Here is a 19830-nt window from a genome sequence, read left to right as displayed (position 1 = left end):
TTGACCAGAATCATTCATTTGGACAACCGGACATGATTATCATATCAATACCATTCCACTGAATGTCAATAAATGATAATATTGATAATATCTTGTTATTACTAGTATTTATGAATCCCAGCAAGTAATTCTTGTATAATGAATCCCAAACCAAACAATCGTTTGGTTTCATTCAACATCCATGTTATAGAACTTTAATTGAAATGGTTATTCTGATTCAGAGCATTGTAGAAGATAATCTGAATGGTGTTCGTCCCCAATATGTCAGACAAGACACCACAACATGCACACATACACGAAACCTTCCATTAACCTCTGTCCACCCATCACACTGAGGCTGCTCGCAACAGAATAACACCCACTTAAAACGCACGAGGACATCCATTTTGTTCACTGCGTTTGCAATTCACATGGTGACACTAAGAAATCCCATCCACCTCTCTGTCAGAAGGAATCCATTAGTCAAACCAAACACTGACACCTAGAATGTCAAACACACAGGTAGCACATCATTCGTTTCACAACAGTGCGATGGCTCCAAATGGTGACTGGAGAATTTTGTCGGCCTGATGTAGACAAATGCACAATCTGACATCACCAGAAGAGGCGCTATTTAAATGTTTGTGGTCGTTTTTTTAAGATCTCAGGAGCAGTGCATGCCTTTGGTGATGATTATTGTGTACATCATTCACTGTGTGCTTTTTCCCACTATAAGATGTCTCATAGAAAAAGTAATTATTTCTACAATAAAATAAAATAAAAATGTACAATTATATACTCACTTCTCTTCTGTGAATACATAAATGTTTGGACAACATGTGAAAAGCATGACAACTATAAATGTCTTTCTATTCAGATGTTTTTTAATTCCCACGTCTTTCCATCCCCCAGGCAATAAGAGGAGGATGCAGCACCCGGGGCTTTGTTGTTCTCCCTAATGTGAGTTAATCTGGACACTGTCACATCAAACACAGGGACATCTTAGGTGTTATGTAGATAGTGTTTATAGAAACTTAGCCCGGCTCGGTCCCTGTGGGCCCCTCACTTGCCTTTTCATTTGGGTGGAGGCAGAGAGAGAGGCCATCTTCAAAGCCCTCTGTGTCTCTCTGTATCGACCACGCTCCTCTGCAGCCCTAGAGGCTTCCTATTAGAAAGGATTTGTCTTACAAGCTCGGTGTGCTGCCACTCTGAAAAAAAAAAAAAAAAAAGTACAAAAACAAAAAAATGTTCTGCAGAAGACCCTTTTCAGATGATTTCTGGCTCTAGCTTTGTAACTGCTATCTTATTTATGAATTTCCATCCAATCTTGCTGATCTGTCAGCATTCGCTCCACCTACAGAGCCATCTTTGACATGGCAAGACATTACTGCGTCTGACCAGCAGACCCACGTCAGGCTATCAAACACACACTTAGCTAGCTCCATTCACACGTAACACCGGCAATATGTCATTGCTCTCCTTTATTGCAAGAGGGAATAGCTCTTTCTGCCCATTTGGTTTGCAGCAAAAAAAATACTGTAAGCCTGGATTTACAGCTCAGTGATCCCGTGTTTTGATAGTGAAGGGCTGAGGTGGACCGACATTTCTTTTTGTTGATATTTTGTAATTTCTTATTTTCCTTTGGCTGCGCCCTATACTGATCTTTAGATAACCTACCATCTCTTCTGCCTTTATTACTGCATGTCCTATTTCTGTACACTATAGCCGGGCCACTATCAAGCATCTTCAATAAGGGGGGGCTGGGCTGCAAAAGATAGCAGTGATGACAGCGGAGGAAAGTGCGAGGGAAAGAAAGAGTGAAAGAAAGAGAGGCTAAAAGAGAAAGAAAAGGCTTTTATTTTCTCTTCTTTACCACAACCTGGAATATACTCCGGCAGCACAACTATAGCTGGCCAGCCTATACCCACAGGGCTCTCACTATGAACTCTCACTATAATCAATCTCACATTATCACATCCTGGTCATTCAGCAGACACAGCTTAAGTGCTTTTAGATGTGTCAGAGGACATGGCAGACTTCCACTGCCCTGCTGATGACTTCCCATTCATCCTGTGTAAAGTTAGTTAACGGTTCCCTACAGAGCTTTAACGCTCATAATCATGGTTGTGTATATTAATGGCATTTTTTTCACCAAAACAGCGTTTTCTCAAAGCCTAACAATCACATCAAATGTTCTACTTCATTAAACGTTTGCCTTTTATATTTTCTGAAACCGCCACAGCTTTCTTCTTCTCTTCTTTTGTTGGCACAATAAGACATTACAAGCACCAACACTTAAGGCCCTCCGCGGCCGCAGAAATGTGTATCGTGTCATATGTGCTACATGTGATTCAACCAATACGGAGACGGCTCATCACACCTTTGTGAGGTAGAGCCACTAGTGCTAAAAGCTCCAGAAATACCTTTCAGTCTGTCAACCGGTAAGATGAGGAAATGAAATTGGGGAGAAAGAAGTAGTTAGAGATGGAGGAGAAGATGAAGAAGTGGGTTGGACAACACGCTTTGCCCTTTCCAAATCTTGAGCAGAGTAGTCCGTTAGGAATATATAAATAACACAGCAGTAGAAGCACACCCATGAGGCGAGTGGGTACAAGCTGAACCTATCAAATTAATCCGAGATAAATTTGCAAGTCATCATAATAACTTTAAATGGCTTAGAGACGGAATAAAAGATCAAAGAATTCAAGGAACTAGTCAGATGACAAAGATGTACAATGAGAAGCAGAAAGAAAAGAGAGAAGTTTAGAAAAAAGTGGGGAGAGAGCGTTTGCATAGCAGACGTATGTTGATAGACAAAGAAGAGGTCGCGTCGGTCCGGATAAGCAGACAGACGCATAGAAGCTGGCAGACGGGAGAATGGGCAGCAAAGCAGTCGGCCACACTTCATACGCTGCTGCGGTGTCATACAGATTGATGGATTCATAAATAATGAATCAAGAAAAACAGGTAAAATAAACTCTGTAAATAAATGTGCTGTCTCGTCCTCTGCCCCGGTGCCTAATGGATGCCTGTCTGTGCCCATCTTTGCTTCAGTGTATATTTATGTGTGTGTGCATTTCCGTACGTGTACAGTCATTTAAGCCGCCTCGCTGCCATGGCAATCATTTACCTCAGCCCCATTACTGACGTCGTGTGATCATGAAGGGAGGCTGCTTTATCCCACGTTCATGGTAACGCTCACTGATACATGTGCATCAACGGTTGTCTGTCACTGAGCATATTCCAGGCTCTCGTCTTCATGTGCCATCTTGTATAATCATTCAAATAAAGTCAGATTTAAGAGAGAAAGTTTACTCACTGACTTTAAGAAAACAACAGCGCTTGAAATAAAATTAGCTCGACATAAAATAAAGACTGGGTAAGTTAGAGATCATTCACCTCTACAAACTCCTAGTGAAACACGATGAAGTATTGTTGTTGATATTCAGACTGAGCTTCATCACCTGCAACAGCTGCACAGCCTGCACACAATCAAACAAGCCAGAGCTTGAGTGTTCAAATGCCTATTTACCAGAAGGTAATTCCAGCCAGCCTGGCATTCCCTTATAATAAATCATCCAAATTAAGTAACGGTTTCCTCATATTTCAAATCCATTTTTCAACATTTCTGTATTTTTCTTGTGACAGAAGGTAACATTTTCTCATGTGATCAGTGGGTGGATATCAATCTGCTGTGGACTACGGCACAACCCATCTGTGCTCGCAGGCAGAGAAAAGTGAAAGTTTAAAATCGCACAGTTTTGTCAGAATCCCAGTTAATCATCGTTTTATCACAGACTACTCCTCGTCAGCAGCCAGTGCAGCTGGTTGGGAAAAACTTTGCTTAACAAATCCACTCATCTGAAATTGGCTTTTGCCAATAGAAGAGCAATGCAATCAGTCAATAAAAGATAATATACGGCAGTCACAGCCGACCCTCCCTTCAGCTAAACACTGTTAGCTATGTTTGCACTGTTAGCGCCGTTAGCAGGGAACCGCTTGCTCGGCCGTTGCCATGTTGAGAGCTGTGTGAGACAATAGATATGCTCTGAATTTCAAGTTTAGCCCATTTAAAAAAATGGGCTAAACATTTAAATATACGTAATTTAAGGCATTGGGGAATTAGAAATAGAATTCCTTTACATTTGTACCGTATGTGCATTTGTCATCTGTTCACAAAAAAGTTGGATGCTATTATATTTTTTAAAAAAGGCTTCTTGCCATTATAGCTGCACACTGGACATATTTTGGAAATAATGTATAAACGAGATTCACTGACAACAGGCATCAATGGAAAATACACACACACACACACTACCTGCAGAAAGAACTACAATGTAATGTATAACAATATGTATCTTATATAGTATACTGTTGCTGCTATTGCCATTACTCATATTATACGCACAAGCAGTATAATAATTAAAACCAGTAACTAAATACAGTAATATATATAAATAAATAAATATATATATACATACATACATATACATATATATATACACACACACACACACACCCACACACACACATACTATGGCATATACTAGTACAAGCCAGCTACCCCAGTTTGGTGAGTAAATGTCAAAAAAACAGAAAAAGTTGCATTGCTTTAGGTCAGTGTTTTAGCGAGAGAATTGTGAAAGTCAATATCATATATTAATATATTGACAAAACAGAGCAAACAATGGACGCTGGTTCCATATGAAAGAAAGATGGATTATCCAGGGGTCAAAGCTACCTAACTGCTTTGGTTCCTTTTTCTTTTGTTCATTTTTATTCTCCTGCCTGCTTTATTCTTTTTCTTTTTTCTTTCAACCTGTCCCTATATTCTGTATTTAATTCTAAAAACCTGACAGGCAGTGAATATTCAGCTGGTGAGCGCCACACTGTCAGCCTCATGATTGCCACTGGGACACCCTTGGACATCATGGGATTCAACAAAAGGACCACAGCTGTGCTGCTATTACTCCCGATTCATTCTGTATAGGTTAAATCTGCCAGTCCACATCAGGCAGTGAAGCCCTCCATCAATACCTCCCACTCACATTTCTCACTCTCCATGTCATTTTTTAATCTCCACAACTCAGTGAATCAAATATCTTTCCTGTTATATTCTGCTCCTTCTCCTCTCTCACTCTCTAATCTACATATCTTCATCTTTTTCTCCCCCTTTTCCATTTTCCCTTTTCTACCTCCGAGCTGACTTCACACAGCCAACTCCTTTCTGGGAAGTTGCAGAGAGCACATTAAAAGGATGCACACCGGCTAACCCTGCTGAGCAGTGTGACACGCAGCCTTCCAAAACGTGCCACACATACGCATGTATGTGTTCCCCAGATGTTCAGAGAGCCACAAGGGCTGACAAGAGTGAAAGACCACGCAGTCTGTCTCTGGGCTCTGCAGACACTCGCTCACAAACACGCATATAAAGACATGAATGCAAAGCTCTGCATGGGGCCAACAAAATTCTGAAAACAACTCAGTGATATGTGCGTTCCTAGCCTTCACGGGTATCGGATACTGCTGTGGTTTTGGAGTTGTGGTTGGAGTGATGGGTAGAGGGGAATTTTGTGTTTCACCTAAATGTGAGGTTGCTGCCTGGAAGACATCCAGTATACTGTTTTACTCTGAATTATTAAAAGCCGCCTCTTATTGCAGCTGGGACTGAAATAGTTTAGAGGCCACAGACTATGGCTGTTGGCACAGAACTATATAATTTATATTCCTCGCTATTCAGCAGCCATCCAACTTATTGTTATTTTTCTAAATGAAACGCTTTAAGGCAGCCATGATGGACAAAACATAAGCACTTAAATGAAGTGTCAGGCAAAGTCTGAGTTTTCAAAAAGAAAAAAAGAAAACAAAAATGCTACAAAAACACTTGCAGAATCCTAACGCAAAGAAATGTTGAACGTGCCGAGGCGTTTGATCTCGCTGGTGCTAGCTCAGCTATATGAGGTGTCCTGGTATTCTGCAGGGCAGACAACAGAAGCCTTCACCGCTAGCTATCAGCCTGACACTGGCTCCCTCAGCGAGCTCTACTGACAGCCCTCCTCTGCAATGCAAATACCCACTTCCACATGAGCAGGCCCATCACTAGCACTCCCCATGCACTTGTATTCCATGTCATTACCCCCAGGGACCCACAGACACACACACACACACTGCTCCTCCCCTCTACCCTGTGCCTCATGCTGCTACCCTTATCTGGGATGGGAAGGGGGCTGGGGCTGCCTGATGCATTGGTAGCCGAGGGAGGGCTGCCACGGGCTGTTTCCACTCATGCCTCCCGTCAGTCACATTCCTCCCCCCCCCCCCCGCCAGCCATGTGTACTGTATTTCATTAGTCCTGATTTTTGCTGACAAATGCTGGCTGTCGTGGTGTGCAGCCCTCTTACCCTCTCCACGGACTCTACACCAAAGCCCGGCTAGATCTGCCTTACAAATGAGCTCCCTCTGGTTCCACCACACAAGTGTGCCATTTCAAAAATCGACCACAGATATACAGCACATGCTGTGTGTCCATGGACGGTACACCGAAGAACATGCATACACACTCACGCAGACAAGAGAATTGCTGTTTTAACTCTGACGGTATGACTACAAGCTGGCATGAACCTGTGTCTCCCCCTTCCTCCTCTCAACATTTCAACTATTCTCTCACTTCATCTCCCTCTAATCTCTCACACGTTCCTTATTCACCCCCTCTGCCTCCCAAAGGCACACGGTCCAGCCAGTGAGATGTCAGCTCCGATTAGCCACATTGGGTGATGCGTTTTAAGTGTGTCCTTCATTATTGAGTGAAGTGACATGTTCTCAGCTACACATGCCTGTTCTTCCTAAACTGCCACCGTGTCTATTTGGATATCCAGTTTTTGTGAGTTAATCTTTTCTCCTCTCTCTTTCAACAAGGACACACTCATACACACACACACCCCTCTATTCAGGGCCATAGTTTATCATCCGTGTGCACATCCCTCTGCTCGCTCATACACTTTTCTCTTTGTGTCTGCGGGCAGTGACACACCTGAACAAGCCTGTACAGGGACACAGATGGATTGTCAGTCAGTATCTGGGCCTTGCCTCTTGCACAGGTCTGCACTGCCATGCCTGCCGGCCTGAAATAAAACCAGACTCATCTGGTTCGGCCCCACTGGTACAGGTGATGTTTCACAGTGCCAAACTGCCATTAGATCCTCTGAACTGCACAGCATCAGAATGAATCAGACCAGCACATGTTAGTCTGGTATACAGGCAGTGACATTCAAAGTCAAAAAGCAAACCTACCCCCCCCCCCCCCCTCCCACTCTATACACAAAACCAAGCTCTATAACCCAGATCACAGCCGTATCACATGATTGAATCACACAGACAGGCGGGCGATCGGTCTCCAGCCACAACCAGAAATAGGTTAAACAGACTAAAAATATCGAAAACATTAATAATTCAGCTTTTCTGCTAACCTGTGCATCAGAAAAAAATAGCACACTTCTCAATGTGAAGCGGCCTAATGGGTAGGGTGTGCAGCAGAGTATTTTGGTATTTCACCAAATGTCTCCCCCCAAGAGGCGGTTAGCGAGATGTGGCTCGAGCATTGGGAGGGGAAGCAGCATTGTAACGTCATAAACACTGATGTCACAGAGGGGGTCAAAATACGGTCTGCAACTCAAAAAAAGAAAGATAGAAAACACATTTGGGGGGCGAGTTGCTTCACATATGACAATGACTGTAATACGGTATACTGTAATGTTTGGCTGGAATAAATGAATATCCAAAAAATAAAAATAAATGAATACATTTTGCTCAGTCAGTCTACCGATACATCTTATTTACTGGTCTGCATTATTTTTACACAAACAACTCTGTAAATGCAACAAATATTTGATTGTCACAGTTTTACAACAGCACTCATTATAGCAACTAAAGGGAGACCCATTGCATATGAGAACAGTACAATATATACTGTATGAAAATGGAATTTCATGATGAAACACATTTTCAGTGGGTGTTGTTTATTCTCCAAAGGCAGGTGCAGAGTGCACATCCTGCTCTTTTTTCCAAATACCCTTGGAAGCCAATCCCCTGGGGAGAAGAAGGCTTCTCTAAATATGTGGCTAATCTACCACACAGAAAAAGGAGCCGAACAAAGGAGACACGTGTGTGTGTGTGTGTGTGTGTGTGTGTGTGTGTGTGTGTGTGTGTGTGTGTGTGTGTGTGTGTTAAAGGGGTACCAGAGGAGCAAATGCAAGACAGAGAGACAGAAGGTGGAAAACAAGCAACATTGTGATGGCTCCAACAGTTATCCTGTGTGTGTTTGTCTATTTCTAGCCCCTCTGCTTCAGGGGTGTGTATATTCTGTGTGTGTGTGTGTGTGTGTGTGTGTGTGTGTGTGTGTGTATTCTGTGTGTGTGTGTGTGTGTGCATTAGTGCGTGTTCCAAGAGTGTGGGGATTCAGATCCCTTAGGAGCACTCTGGTACAGCGGCTCTTTACTGTGCGTACATTAAACCAATATGCCATTACAGCAGATGTACACTCAAATACACAAACACACACTCAAAGGAAACTAGTTTTGTTGTGCTTACATACGGCTATTGGCACTGTAGTAATATTGTTGCGTGCCGGTGTACCCCAGTGCAACCTATATAAAAGTATGCATCACAGTGAACAAAGAAAAGTCTACTCGCACAAGCACAACTGCAGCCGACCGCCAGACTTTTTATGACACCACCTGCTCCTTCTATTCATGAGTGTAATTTGACTTGGGTAATACTGTCAGAGACAGGCCAGGTCACAGACATAAAACCATTGGAGTGCGGGTATCTACGAAGCCCTCTTTATTTTCATCCCAATGCATCAACAAAAGGTTATGAAAAATAGACATCAGAGGCAGACTCCAGTAGCCTCTGAGGTCAGCTGCAGCCATCCAGCTTATCGTAGTGCTGAGATCAGCTGGTGGTACGTTTCTTTATGGAGGAAACGGATGGTGTTCAAATGTTTTAACAGACATCTGGGTCCTTGCGTATGTATTTGTTAATTACAGAGGCACAGAGATCTTGCAGTGAAACCCATATAAAACATTTAAGTTCACAGTCAGACATGCCCTTGGCTGACATAAAAAAAAGGAAAAACATCATATAGGCTGGGCAGTAAAGATGCAATACAAATGTTAAAATTCATATCACACATCCCTGTTTAATTCATAGAGCAGAAAAAAAATATTTTATAGAATAAAAGACCTTGACCATGCCTGTTTCAACTTCTACTCCACTACGATCTTTTTCTTGAAAGCACACACACGCGCACGCTCCCGTTGCCCAAAGGCTTAATTCTAACGAGTCCCCTCTCCCCGACTACAAGGCCTCCAATCCTGCCAGCACCGATTGGCTTCATGCTGACCAGTCCTCTCCACCCCCACCCCCACCCCCACGCCTGCCAACACAACACAGGCACATACAGTACACACAGAATCATACAATACACTCTTCTCATACTCTGCCAAACTTCACAGAGTGTAGCATTGAATTATTCAGCCTTTGCGGCAGCTAGGCCGGCACACGAGTCAGCTTGGCTGTAGTTGATAAACAGGTGGATAGCATTCACGCAAAAGTATGGCTGTACATGTGTTTGCGTGCGTGCAAAGCCCAATGTCGAGGAACGGCTCCATCACGAGGTCGGCCCTGTACTGCTGCTCGCTGAGCTGGGCACTGGCACACATAGCCACAATAACACATACATATGCATGTAAATTCATGCACGCATAAGGTACACACAGAATCATACAATACACATATATGTGTACAAACATACAGGAATCCACGTGCATTCACACGGCAGACTAACAGGTATGTGTGCAGCACAGGGCAAATTGGCGAGACCTAGAGAGAGAGACAGAAATGGAGACAGAGGGAGACGGAGGCAATTGAGAGGGAGGGGATCTACTTAGAGTGTTGACATTGCAGGAGCCCACATGTGTGTGCCGGAGCATAATCTTCTCCCCGCTCTCATTGGGTTTTTAATGCGGGTGCTATTTCCATAAACCTGCCTCCTGAATCACAGCCAGCCTCTTACACTCACCCCAGGTCGAGCCGTACTAAAACTCAGAGTCAATGCATGCAGCACAACACATTTCCAACCCTTGCCTCTCCAAGACAATCACTGTTGTACACAATGCTAGCATGACAAAAAGGGAAGGGCGGCATGTTGTTCTGTGCTACAGCAAATAGACTCGCTGTAGCGACTGAGATTATTTCTTGGATCTGCTGGATTTGAGGAGTGAGAGGACAGAGAGTTTGAGGAGAGAGAGGAGGAGGGAGGGAGGGGGGGGGGATTGACGGAGGGAGATAGGTTGGGGGATAGTGTGTGAAGGATGCAGGATTTTGTCATGATGCTGAGCAGGGTGGAGTAAATCTCCTGCAAGCTTGTGTAGCGAGCTGTGAGACTCATGAGCCCACACACCAACTGCTGTTGAAACTGCTAGAGCTGCCAAGATTAATCGATATTAAATCAATCTCCAGCTATTTTGATAATAGATTTATAGGTTTGAGTAATTTTTTAAGAAAACAAAAGTCAAATTCTCTGATTCCAGCTTCTTAAATATCTCGTTTCTTTCCTCCTTTATGACAGTAAACTGAATATCTTTGAGTTGTGGAAAAAACTGGACAATTGAGGATGAAATACTGGGCTTTAGGAACAAACAACGAATCAATTAATCCAGAAAATAGTTGAAAGATTAATTGATAATCACAATAATTGTAAATTGCAGCCCTGCTCAAAACAGCTGCTGCTCCTTAACTTGCAGTGTTTCTGTTGTATATATTTGAAGAACAAATTATGCTATAAGGAATAATCAGCATCCAAGGTTATCAGCCGATGCTTAGTAAGAGAAAACATGCAAGCATGTATTCACATAGACAAAAGCACTTGTATGGTTATGTAATATAAAAAGTAGTGCATCGCCATCAGCAGCAAACACGCACGAAACAGCAAACAAATAATGTATTCGAGCCTCACTGTCGTGGGCGGTGCGTGATCACGGCAAGATGCCATGTGCACATGTTTTTCTTCCCACCTTTACACTCTGCTATCTGTATCTACATAGGGCTGGCTGCGATGCAAAGCCAGCTTACCACACAAACACAAACATACACAGATAATAGGGCCAAGCAACACACACCTGGTAAACTGTCAGAGCTTCTCCTATTCGGTGGCCAAACTTATGTCAGGCACTCGTGTCCCCAAGGTTCCCATCACACCTCACCGCAGGAATCTATATTCCAGTCCAGTACACTTCCATTAGGCCATATTGTTAGCAGCTAATGTGTAACAGGGGGACATGGATAATAACATCCGAGAAAACAAGCACTTCTTACCGATAATAAGAGGAAACTGGGTCTGTGTGTGTATTTGTGTGTGTGGCAACTAGTGCATAGTGTACACAAACATAGCGCACTGTATAACAATCATTTAATACTTAAAGTAACTTAAAAGTTAAAATGCAGTCCTTTAAGTTAGAATCTTTAAGGCTTAAACTACCACCCAAACCCATTTTTTCAACAATATAAATCCAATTTGTTAGCATTCTGTAATTGCCTCTCTATTTAGTAGTTTCTATTGTTTTGGAGGAGCAAACCTTTCCTGCAGAGGATTTCAAGTACATACACACACACAAGTGAATCAAAGAAAACGATCCACGTATACGTACCAGAAGTGACATGGAAGACGAAGGAAACGTTTGGTCGCGAGTACCACATTGGAAAACATGTTTGTAGTGTATTAAAACTCAAATCCTCTCGACACTCGAACTGGACTGTGGATTTTAAAACGCACGTTCCATTACCAACAGAAACCACAGGTGATAGCAAATCAACCATGGGTGAAATCGTATGGGTTATTACTACTTTAAAGTATTTGAAATATTTGCTCTTGCCCAGGGACATCACAGCACACACACACGCACACACACACAGACAGGGTGTGAACAAGCCTTCCAGCTGCTGAAGAGCTCCAGCTCATAAAGTGTGTGCATGTTGGTGTCCATGTGTATGCGGGTAGTCTTGTTGTTGCTCTGTGTTCAAGCAAAGGGCTCTGCATGAGTTAGGTTTTACACTTTTCATACATGGTTCTACTCATTAGCAATGAGCAAAGTCCAGCAGGATTTTGGTGGTTATTTTAATTCAATAATTAATTCAAAACATTTAAAGTAAAAGATAAGCAGGTAACCACACTGTTCCAAGCTGAGCAGCAATGCAGGGGTTAACGACAAAAACGCAGACGTTAATAACTCGTAACTCATCTCTGGAGGATTCGTAGTTTACATTAATTACAGCGTAGCCCCTGGCAAACTGCATATCAAGCAGGATTTTGCAAACAAACAACTGGCATATCTACTTACCATCAAGCAGTGAAGCAACAGGGGTCATATCACAAAAGATTTAGGAGCATGGAGGCTCAAGAGAGAGGGACAGGAGAGACGATGGGAGGCAGTCAAATGCACAAACACATTTATTTTTACACACATAAAGAAACACACAAAGCCCAATGCGGCATGGCATTTGTTGTAAAATGTGTCAGATGATATGTTCTTTCTTTAAATTAAATTGTTGAATACATCTCTCCCCAGCTGTTGGTTCATTAATAGGTGAGCAGGGTCTATGGGATGTTTAGGGACCCTGACAAGCTACTCTAATTGTGATTAGCTAGTGTTGTAGCTGCTTGTGTTAAGTGTGGATGCTGTAGTATAGCATGCACTCTGTTTCCTTGTTGTGTGTGTGTGTGTGTGAGTGAAGCTGAAGGAATAGGAACAGCAGAGCAGCCTCGTCTGTGAGGCCTGACACCCATCAACGTCTGGCTGTTACATTTCTATGACACGCTACTGTCTCAGGAAGAGCAGCGGCGCCGGAGCAAAGGGACAGAGGGGAGCCGGGGGAGGATGTGGGGTGGACATCGCTGGAGAAGACAGCAGGGGGGCTGAAGCGGGACTGAAAGGTACAAGGGGTTTTATTTTATTTTAGGCAAAGTTACTGAACTTGTGTGTGCATGTCAAAGATGGGTACTCGATTCTGCGCATACAGTGACTTGCGACTCATCCTCAAAAGACTTTAGACTCGACTCAAGATTTGGAACAGTCGTTCATCGATACATTAGTACATACTTCTCCGCACTATCGATACAACTGAACCAGCTGCACTTTCTCCCTCTCTCTATTCTCTCCGACAGCCACCTGATACACACACCTGCACACACTGCTGCAGTGCCCGCATTGCTGTCTTCCCGCCACTCGTCTCATTCGCTCCGATTGAATATAATAACTTGCAGGTCTTCGTAGTCATGTTATAACCTTCAGTGTTTCACATTAATTACCTCGACAGTCCAGGCCCTTCGTTCATAATGAACTGGAAATGTTTTTGCACTTCAATCTCGGCGGGTCAGGGACGGCTGCTCGTTGTGGGACGATCCCCTCGTGGGACCTCTCTCCGTGACAGTGCGCCAGGCCCGGCTCCAGATCGGCTTGGAGAGGCCCGGGATGAGGGTGGACTCGCAGTTTCAACCGTGAGCTTTACGGCACCCTGTAAAGCTCATTTACCATGCATCGTGGTTGCGACTTTTTTGCCGTGTCATCACCATTCATATCTATACAACCACTGTGTTTATGATTAACTGCAGTCTTTGATGTTATTTGATAACCGTGAATGGATAAAACCATTCACATTCATGTTAAAAGAAACATGCATGTTAATCACCGCCGCTCTGCACTGTGCTCGAATGGCAGTTACCGCTGATAACGCCGTCCGGATCGTCGTCGTGGAAGCGTAACACTCACCCTCCGGTTCTCACCAGGTTAGCGCTTTTAGCTCTGTCATCACTGCGATGTTAGCACCACTACCTGCCAGCCGCCGGCTCAGCCGTCTTCATGTTGAGAGCTGTGTGGAGGCAATCCCTCCGCTCTGAATTTCAAATTGAGAGCCTTTAAGTGATACTGTGTACAGTAATTATGTTTACAGAACTCTATTCAGGTTATTGTTCAACCTTCCAGAGCACAGATGATTTGGAGATCTGCTCCTCTCTAAGAACACACTAGGGGTGCCTTTGTTAATGGTCACTCTGGCACAAACTGGACCGTTTGTAAATTTGAAGCGCTGTTGGAACGTACCCTTCGGTCATTCAGAGAACCGCACTCTCAGAGCAGCAGAACGTACTCTGGGCAAAGCGTCAATGTGTGAAAGTTACTTGTTTGGCATAATATTTAATAAAACCTTTAGCTAAGCTAACTGGGTTTCTGCTAACGTTAGCTATTGTCAACGTTTTAAAACGTATTTTCATATGCATGTTGTTACAGTCTGACGTCTCATCATAATCATCGTCATCCTCACTGGCAACAAGCTCTTGCACAAGAGACATCGATAGGAAAGTTTTTCTTTCATCCATTTTATCGTACCTATGTGTTAATTCATACAGAAATAAAGGCTCCGTTTCTTCGAACAACAGCACTCAGTCATTTAGGTGTTTTAAGCATCAGATTGGATTTACGAAACGCACCCGAAGAAAAGGAGAGTGTGCAGGCAAGAGCATCAGACTTGTTAGCGTTTATGTCTGTGCCCTCATGCCCCTCATTTATACATTCGGCCACATCAACCATTTAATCCCAGAGGTAGGTCAACCCTTACGGTCTTCCTGCCAATCTGGCAGGCGGGGATGTTATTAATGACTATGAGACGTGACAGAGAAGCGTACTAGAAAGCCAGACTATGGACAAAAACAGTGAAATAATCAGAGATTCCTCCTTTTTTAACATATTGCTGAACACTGTTATAAACTCTCATGAACACATCCTCTGGCATTATGTGAAATAACTTTTCCCCCTTTCTCTGTCTTCCGTGTTATTATTCAAATGCAGAGGAAAAAGCAGGAAAATAGCGCCCTCCAGTCTCGCGCTCGGCTAATTTGCAGGATAAACGAAACAACTTGTTTTTCATGAAAGCCACCAGAAAAATGTTCAAAGTTTGTGGTAGTTGCATTTGCATGTTTAACAGAAACATGTGCCTTTTGGCTGGGTTTCTCATGCTCTGTGTCTCCTATCCAAGGGTTGGGGGTAAGGAGAGGGGAGGGGATCTTTACTTATGTTCCTCCCCGGTGCAGGCTTGATCTGACCATGTTAAGCCGCACTGCCTCTGTGGGGAGCCACCTCTACATTCTTTCCACACTTGTGAGGATCTCACAGATGCAGCTATGCACAGGTGTACATACTCACTCGGAAATGCATTTACACTAAAACAATAACACAAATTCAGTGTTTCCTCTATATTCATTATGCATTCAAAATGATGAGCGCCGCTGCTAAAATTTCACACGTTCATTACGATCTTCTGCTCTCGTGTTTCGCCGAGTGCAGGGCTTAGGCTCGCCACAAACACACACACACACACACACACACACACACACACGGAGCAGAGCAGAGGGGACTCAGGTAGGGGAAGATATTGACGTCGGTTTGGGTTACAAAACGACTCTGTAGTAAACAGCACGCTAACGTGCTGACGGATTCAGTTTTTCGGGGGTTTTATTCAAGCCAGACCAGATAAATTTCCATTCATTTTATGCTATTGCTTCATAAGTGTGAGTCTGAGTGCGTCTAATCAATGCTGGCAATATCGCCTGGAGAACGGACACATGGAAAAGTTGCAACTGGGCCTTCAAAAGGCTGAGCTATTGATTGAATGCTGTCCAACGTGTTTTTCATCTCTGGGACTGTACGAGGAGCACGCCGGCTGGTGTGCGGCCGGGTGCAGATGGCATGGCCGACCACCATAGAGAGAGACGGGCGAGAGTGAGAAGAGGAGGAGAGAGAGACAGACCGAGAGACAGACACTTACCCCTGGCAGTGTTTTCTGTTCATGGAGGGCGTTCTGGGCTTTGATGGCCGACTCTCGGGCGCAGTAGGTGAGGAATGCGCAACCTGCAACAGAGCCACACCACATAGCAACGTTATTAGGATTACACTAAACAGAACAAAATCTGAATCAAACAAACAAAAACAATGTAGAAAATATTTTTAAAATATTACAAAAAAGACGCAGGACTTTCAAGGAAATATCAACTAAGAATATTAGGACAGTGATACAATTACAAAGCATTTCAAATAGAATGTTTGAGCTGTTTCAATATTAAAGATGTACCGATTGCAATTTTCCGGATTTCCGATTTTTTTTTAAAACTGATGTGCAGATTTAGATTTTCTTTCTAAGAACTATAACTTACAACAAGCCTAGAGTGTAACTTTTTTCACCAACAATCCCAGAACAAAATATGTAAATCATCCAACCAAACCAACCAAAAATTCTGAATGTTTTCATTTGACTTTGTTAAAGTTCTTGGCTTTAGTAGTTTTATTTAAATATTGTAAGCTACCTCCGTCAATGTTAGCTGTTTAGCACTGTGCTGTCGACAGACGAGCTGGTAACTGCAATTATTCTGTGCAGCATTTATGGGAATGAACTACAATATAATAAGTGATTAAGTTATTTGTTACAAATGGTTTTACGGTTGTTTCTCCACGGCTTATTTTTCCACGACTTGCAGTTGTGACAGATTGCGAGCTTTATGTCTTCTTCAGTCTCGCTGAAGAACTTCCACACCGAGACATGTTGTGTGTCTGTGACATTACAGTCTGTGCCGCGTTACAACCATCATGCGGCAGCAGCACACATCTTTAAATACGACGGGCAAAATATGAAAATATGAGACTGACCGGCCGGTCCCCGATCATAGCCAATCAGGTGAAAACTGGCATCTCTAAATATAATGATTTCTTATGTGCAGAAATTGAACGTGCAGGGTCTCGTGAGTTAGTGAAAACAATGAAAACGGGGCAAGGAATCAGGCTACATATGGCAAGTGGAGAGGAGAAAAAAACAAAACCACAATAAAAAAGGTAGGAGATGAGCTGAGAATTCTTTGGATGAATTGCCAGGCCTGTCCAGCCTCCCCATCCCTAGTGCCATGTCCTGTCAAAAGCTCCTAGTAGCCTGGCCAGCGTCCCCACCCTGAACAGTTGTGACAGCAGCGGAGACAAAAGAAACTGCAGGAGAGTATTGGGTGGGGGGGGGGGGGGGGGGAGGGGGGGGGGGGGGGGGGGGGGCAAAGAAGGGATGAGATCAGCGTAGGGATGGAGGAAAAGGAGGGAGATAGTGTCAGAGAAGAAGGGAGGACGGGAGGGGGTGTTAAAACTCTCCAGGGTGAGTGCTGCCATGCGTGCACACACACACACACACCACATCTGTCAAAATCACTGAATACATAAAGAAGAGAAGAAAAGAGCAGAAGAGAAAAGAGGAGAGAAGAGGCAGGGAGGACGAGAGGTGGAGAGAAACCAGATGGAGTATTGAGCCAATCATTTTCCCCCTGACTCTCTGAATAAATAGATTTGCTTGTGTTCTATTAATGAGGTTCATATGGGTTACCATGCATCATATTTCTGCCACTCTGAAGATGGTTTATTAGCAGCCACTGCATTTTGGATCTCATTTCAACAGCCAAATGTATTCAGTGGGCGGTGATGTATTAAGAGTCTTTACACAGACAATATTCAAATTCGTTTTCCTTGTTGCATATGAGATCACTTTAACCACTCTAAACATTCACCATCCATTTTTGTCGTGTGCTCGTTCATGTGTATCTTTTAATGCCATTTCAGTGACCCTTGCACTTTGGCTATGTCGCCACTGTAACCTCCTCAGGACTGCATCAAAAAGGATGGCTAAAATGTCATGTCAGTCACTGATCCATTTATTGACCCGTAACCTGTTTTGCATTGATGCTTTAAGCCTAAGGTGTCGCCAAATGCGTTCATGTGGCTGCAAACCTCCCCTTGTATATACAGAAAGGATAAGACCATTCCATGAAGCTCCGCCTTCTGTTTGGGACAGTCGGTCTGCACCCTGCCATGCCTTTAAGTATGAGAAAGACAGATAGTGATGGAGTCTGTCCAGGGTTGTGACCTTTGAGGTGGCTGACTGTAGCATTGGTGTCGCGGTGCAGCCCTCCTCATAGCCTGCCTTGTCCCAGCAACCCTAACCTAATGATTTCCGATGGCCACCAGCCAAATCATTCAATCACTCACACTGCTGTCTCATTCCCTCTCTCTCTTCAGCTTGTAAAAAAAAAAAAAAAAATAGAAAATTCCAAGACTGCGGAAATGTCATTGTTGTTTTGGGTTTGTTTGTTTCTCAAATGGCTGAGGGTAATAGGAGGGAATGGCTCCATTTTGGTGCTTGTTTTCTCTCTTTTTCACTCTCTCTGGGCTTGTTGTTGTTGGTTTACTTGACAAACGCTGGCCCTATCTCTGAATAAGCAACAAGTATTTTGCATCACAATCACAAACACAATTCATTTGTGTAATGCATCGGGCATTGAGAATAAATTAATAATAAACCACAACACTGGCAAACAAAAGGGAAACATGAACTCCATTTAAATGTGATTCTGTGCTCTTTAATGTATGGCTTAATAAGAATTTGCAGGCCACAGGCGAAAAAAGCTTTAACAACTCCATAATTGGAATCCAAACACGTACAAATTGCCAGTGCTGCATTGCATACCAAGTGCTAAAGTGTGAGGGGGGGAGCATGATGAAATTGTTTGAAACACAACAAAAAGCCGGTGTAATCGGAGCCTGCTGACACAGCAATGGGGTAAGCCTTCCCATTGTGAGGCAATGATCCTCTGCATCATCTGATAGAAACCTAAAACAGCCTTATCTCACACATTGATTTCAGCTCCAAAGAGGAGAAATCCCTTCACTCCTCTTTGCTCCCTTTCCCTCCTCTCTCTCCTCCATTCCCGACTTCTTCCTCTTCGTCAATGCCAACTCCACTCCTCTCGTCTCTTATTTCTTGATGATATATTTTTAAGTGTGTGCGGTGTGTGTGTGTGTACTGGGGGAAAAAAAGAGGGCTGAGTCTCTCCATCTCCACTGTGTTGAATTGGCATGTAATTAACGAGCCTTACATGGGGGAGAGAGAGAGAGAGAGTGGGTGAGAGAGAGAGAGCGAACGTTAGAGAGAGTGAGTAGTGGAGGATACTGTGTAGCTTTGGTGACAGCAGCCATTTACATTCACCATGGCTCAGGCTCTCCATTACCAAAACCCTGTGTGTTTGCTGCACAGTAGGATACTGTATTGTACTAATTGTTTTGTCATGTTTGGAGGCCCTATTGATAAAACCCATGGATACTCGCACACAGACATGCTCATCTGATCCTCTTACCGTGTGTAAGCACTTGTTTCAGGCACACTTATTCAATTAACAAACCGACTGTGTCTCAATTCTATATTACATACTAAGAGTATATATTCTATTAGTTACAACAAATGGATCAGCAACTGGTATCGGCAGCAAAAAAACCATGATGGGGGCATCTCTAAAATTTATATTTTGCTTCCTTTTTTCTGCCAAATTGTATTTCGTATAAAAAAGATAAGGTTTTTCCAACGGTTAAATACTTTATTTTCTGAGGTGTTTCTCGAGTGATATTCTCCTCCAGCTAGAGTTTGTTTTTCTGCAGCTGTGAGCAGCTCCTCAAGTTCCTTTGTTTGATTTTGAATACAAACTGTCATTTCATCATGCACTACACAATCAAAACCTGCTTAATATCACATTATATTCAGCTCTCTACCCAGCTGTCACATGAGCAGATACACATAAACACTGGACTTTCACACACAAACGTACAACGTAAGTGCAAGTTTCACTGTGCTCACCCTCTTTTTCACACACACACACACACACACACACACAAAGACCCAAACGCTTATGAAACACAAGCCTCAATCACCACTGTTTAAGAAACCTAT

At 43.3% G+C, this 19830-nt stretch overlaps 1 protein-coding gene across 9 annotated transcripts in view; it reads right to left on the bottom strand.

Annotated features, from left to right (window-relative positions):
* Nucleotides 1–19830, bottom strand: part of celf5a (cugbp, Elav-like family member 5a) — a 184835-nt gene that overhangs the window by 151747 nt on the left and 13258 nt on the right. For all 9 annotated transcript variants that reach the window (XM_031863880.1, XM_031863881.1, XM_031863879.1 and 6 more), the window contains exon 2: nucleotides 15853–15935. In XM_031863880.1, coding sequence (XP_031719740.1) covers nucleotides 15853–15935 — 83 coding nt within the window. The remainder of the gene's footprint in view (nucleotides 1–15852; nucleotides 15936–19830) is intronic.

The sequence above is a fragment of the Anarrhichthys ocellatus genome, unplaced genomic scaffold, assembly GCF_004355925.1.
Source record: "Anarrhichthys ocellatus isolate YVR2014 unplaced genomic scaffold, GSC_Weel_1.0 scaffold30, whole genome shotgun sequence".
Lineage (NCBI taxonomy): Eukaryota > Metazoa > Chordata > Actinopteri > Perciformes > Anarhichadidae > Anarrhichthys > Anarrhichthys ocellatus.
Note: the sequence above shows the minus strand (reverse complement) of the source record. Positions and strands in the feature narration are given on the sequence as shown.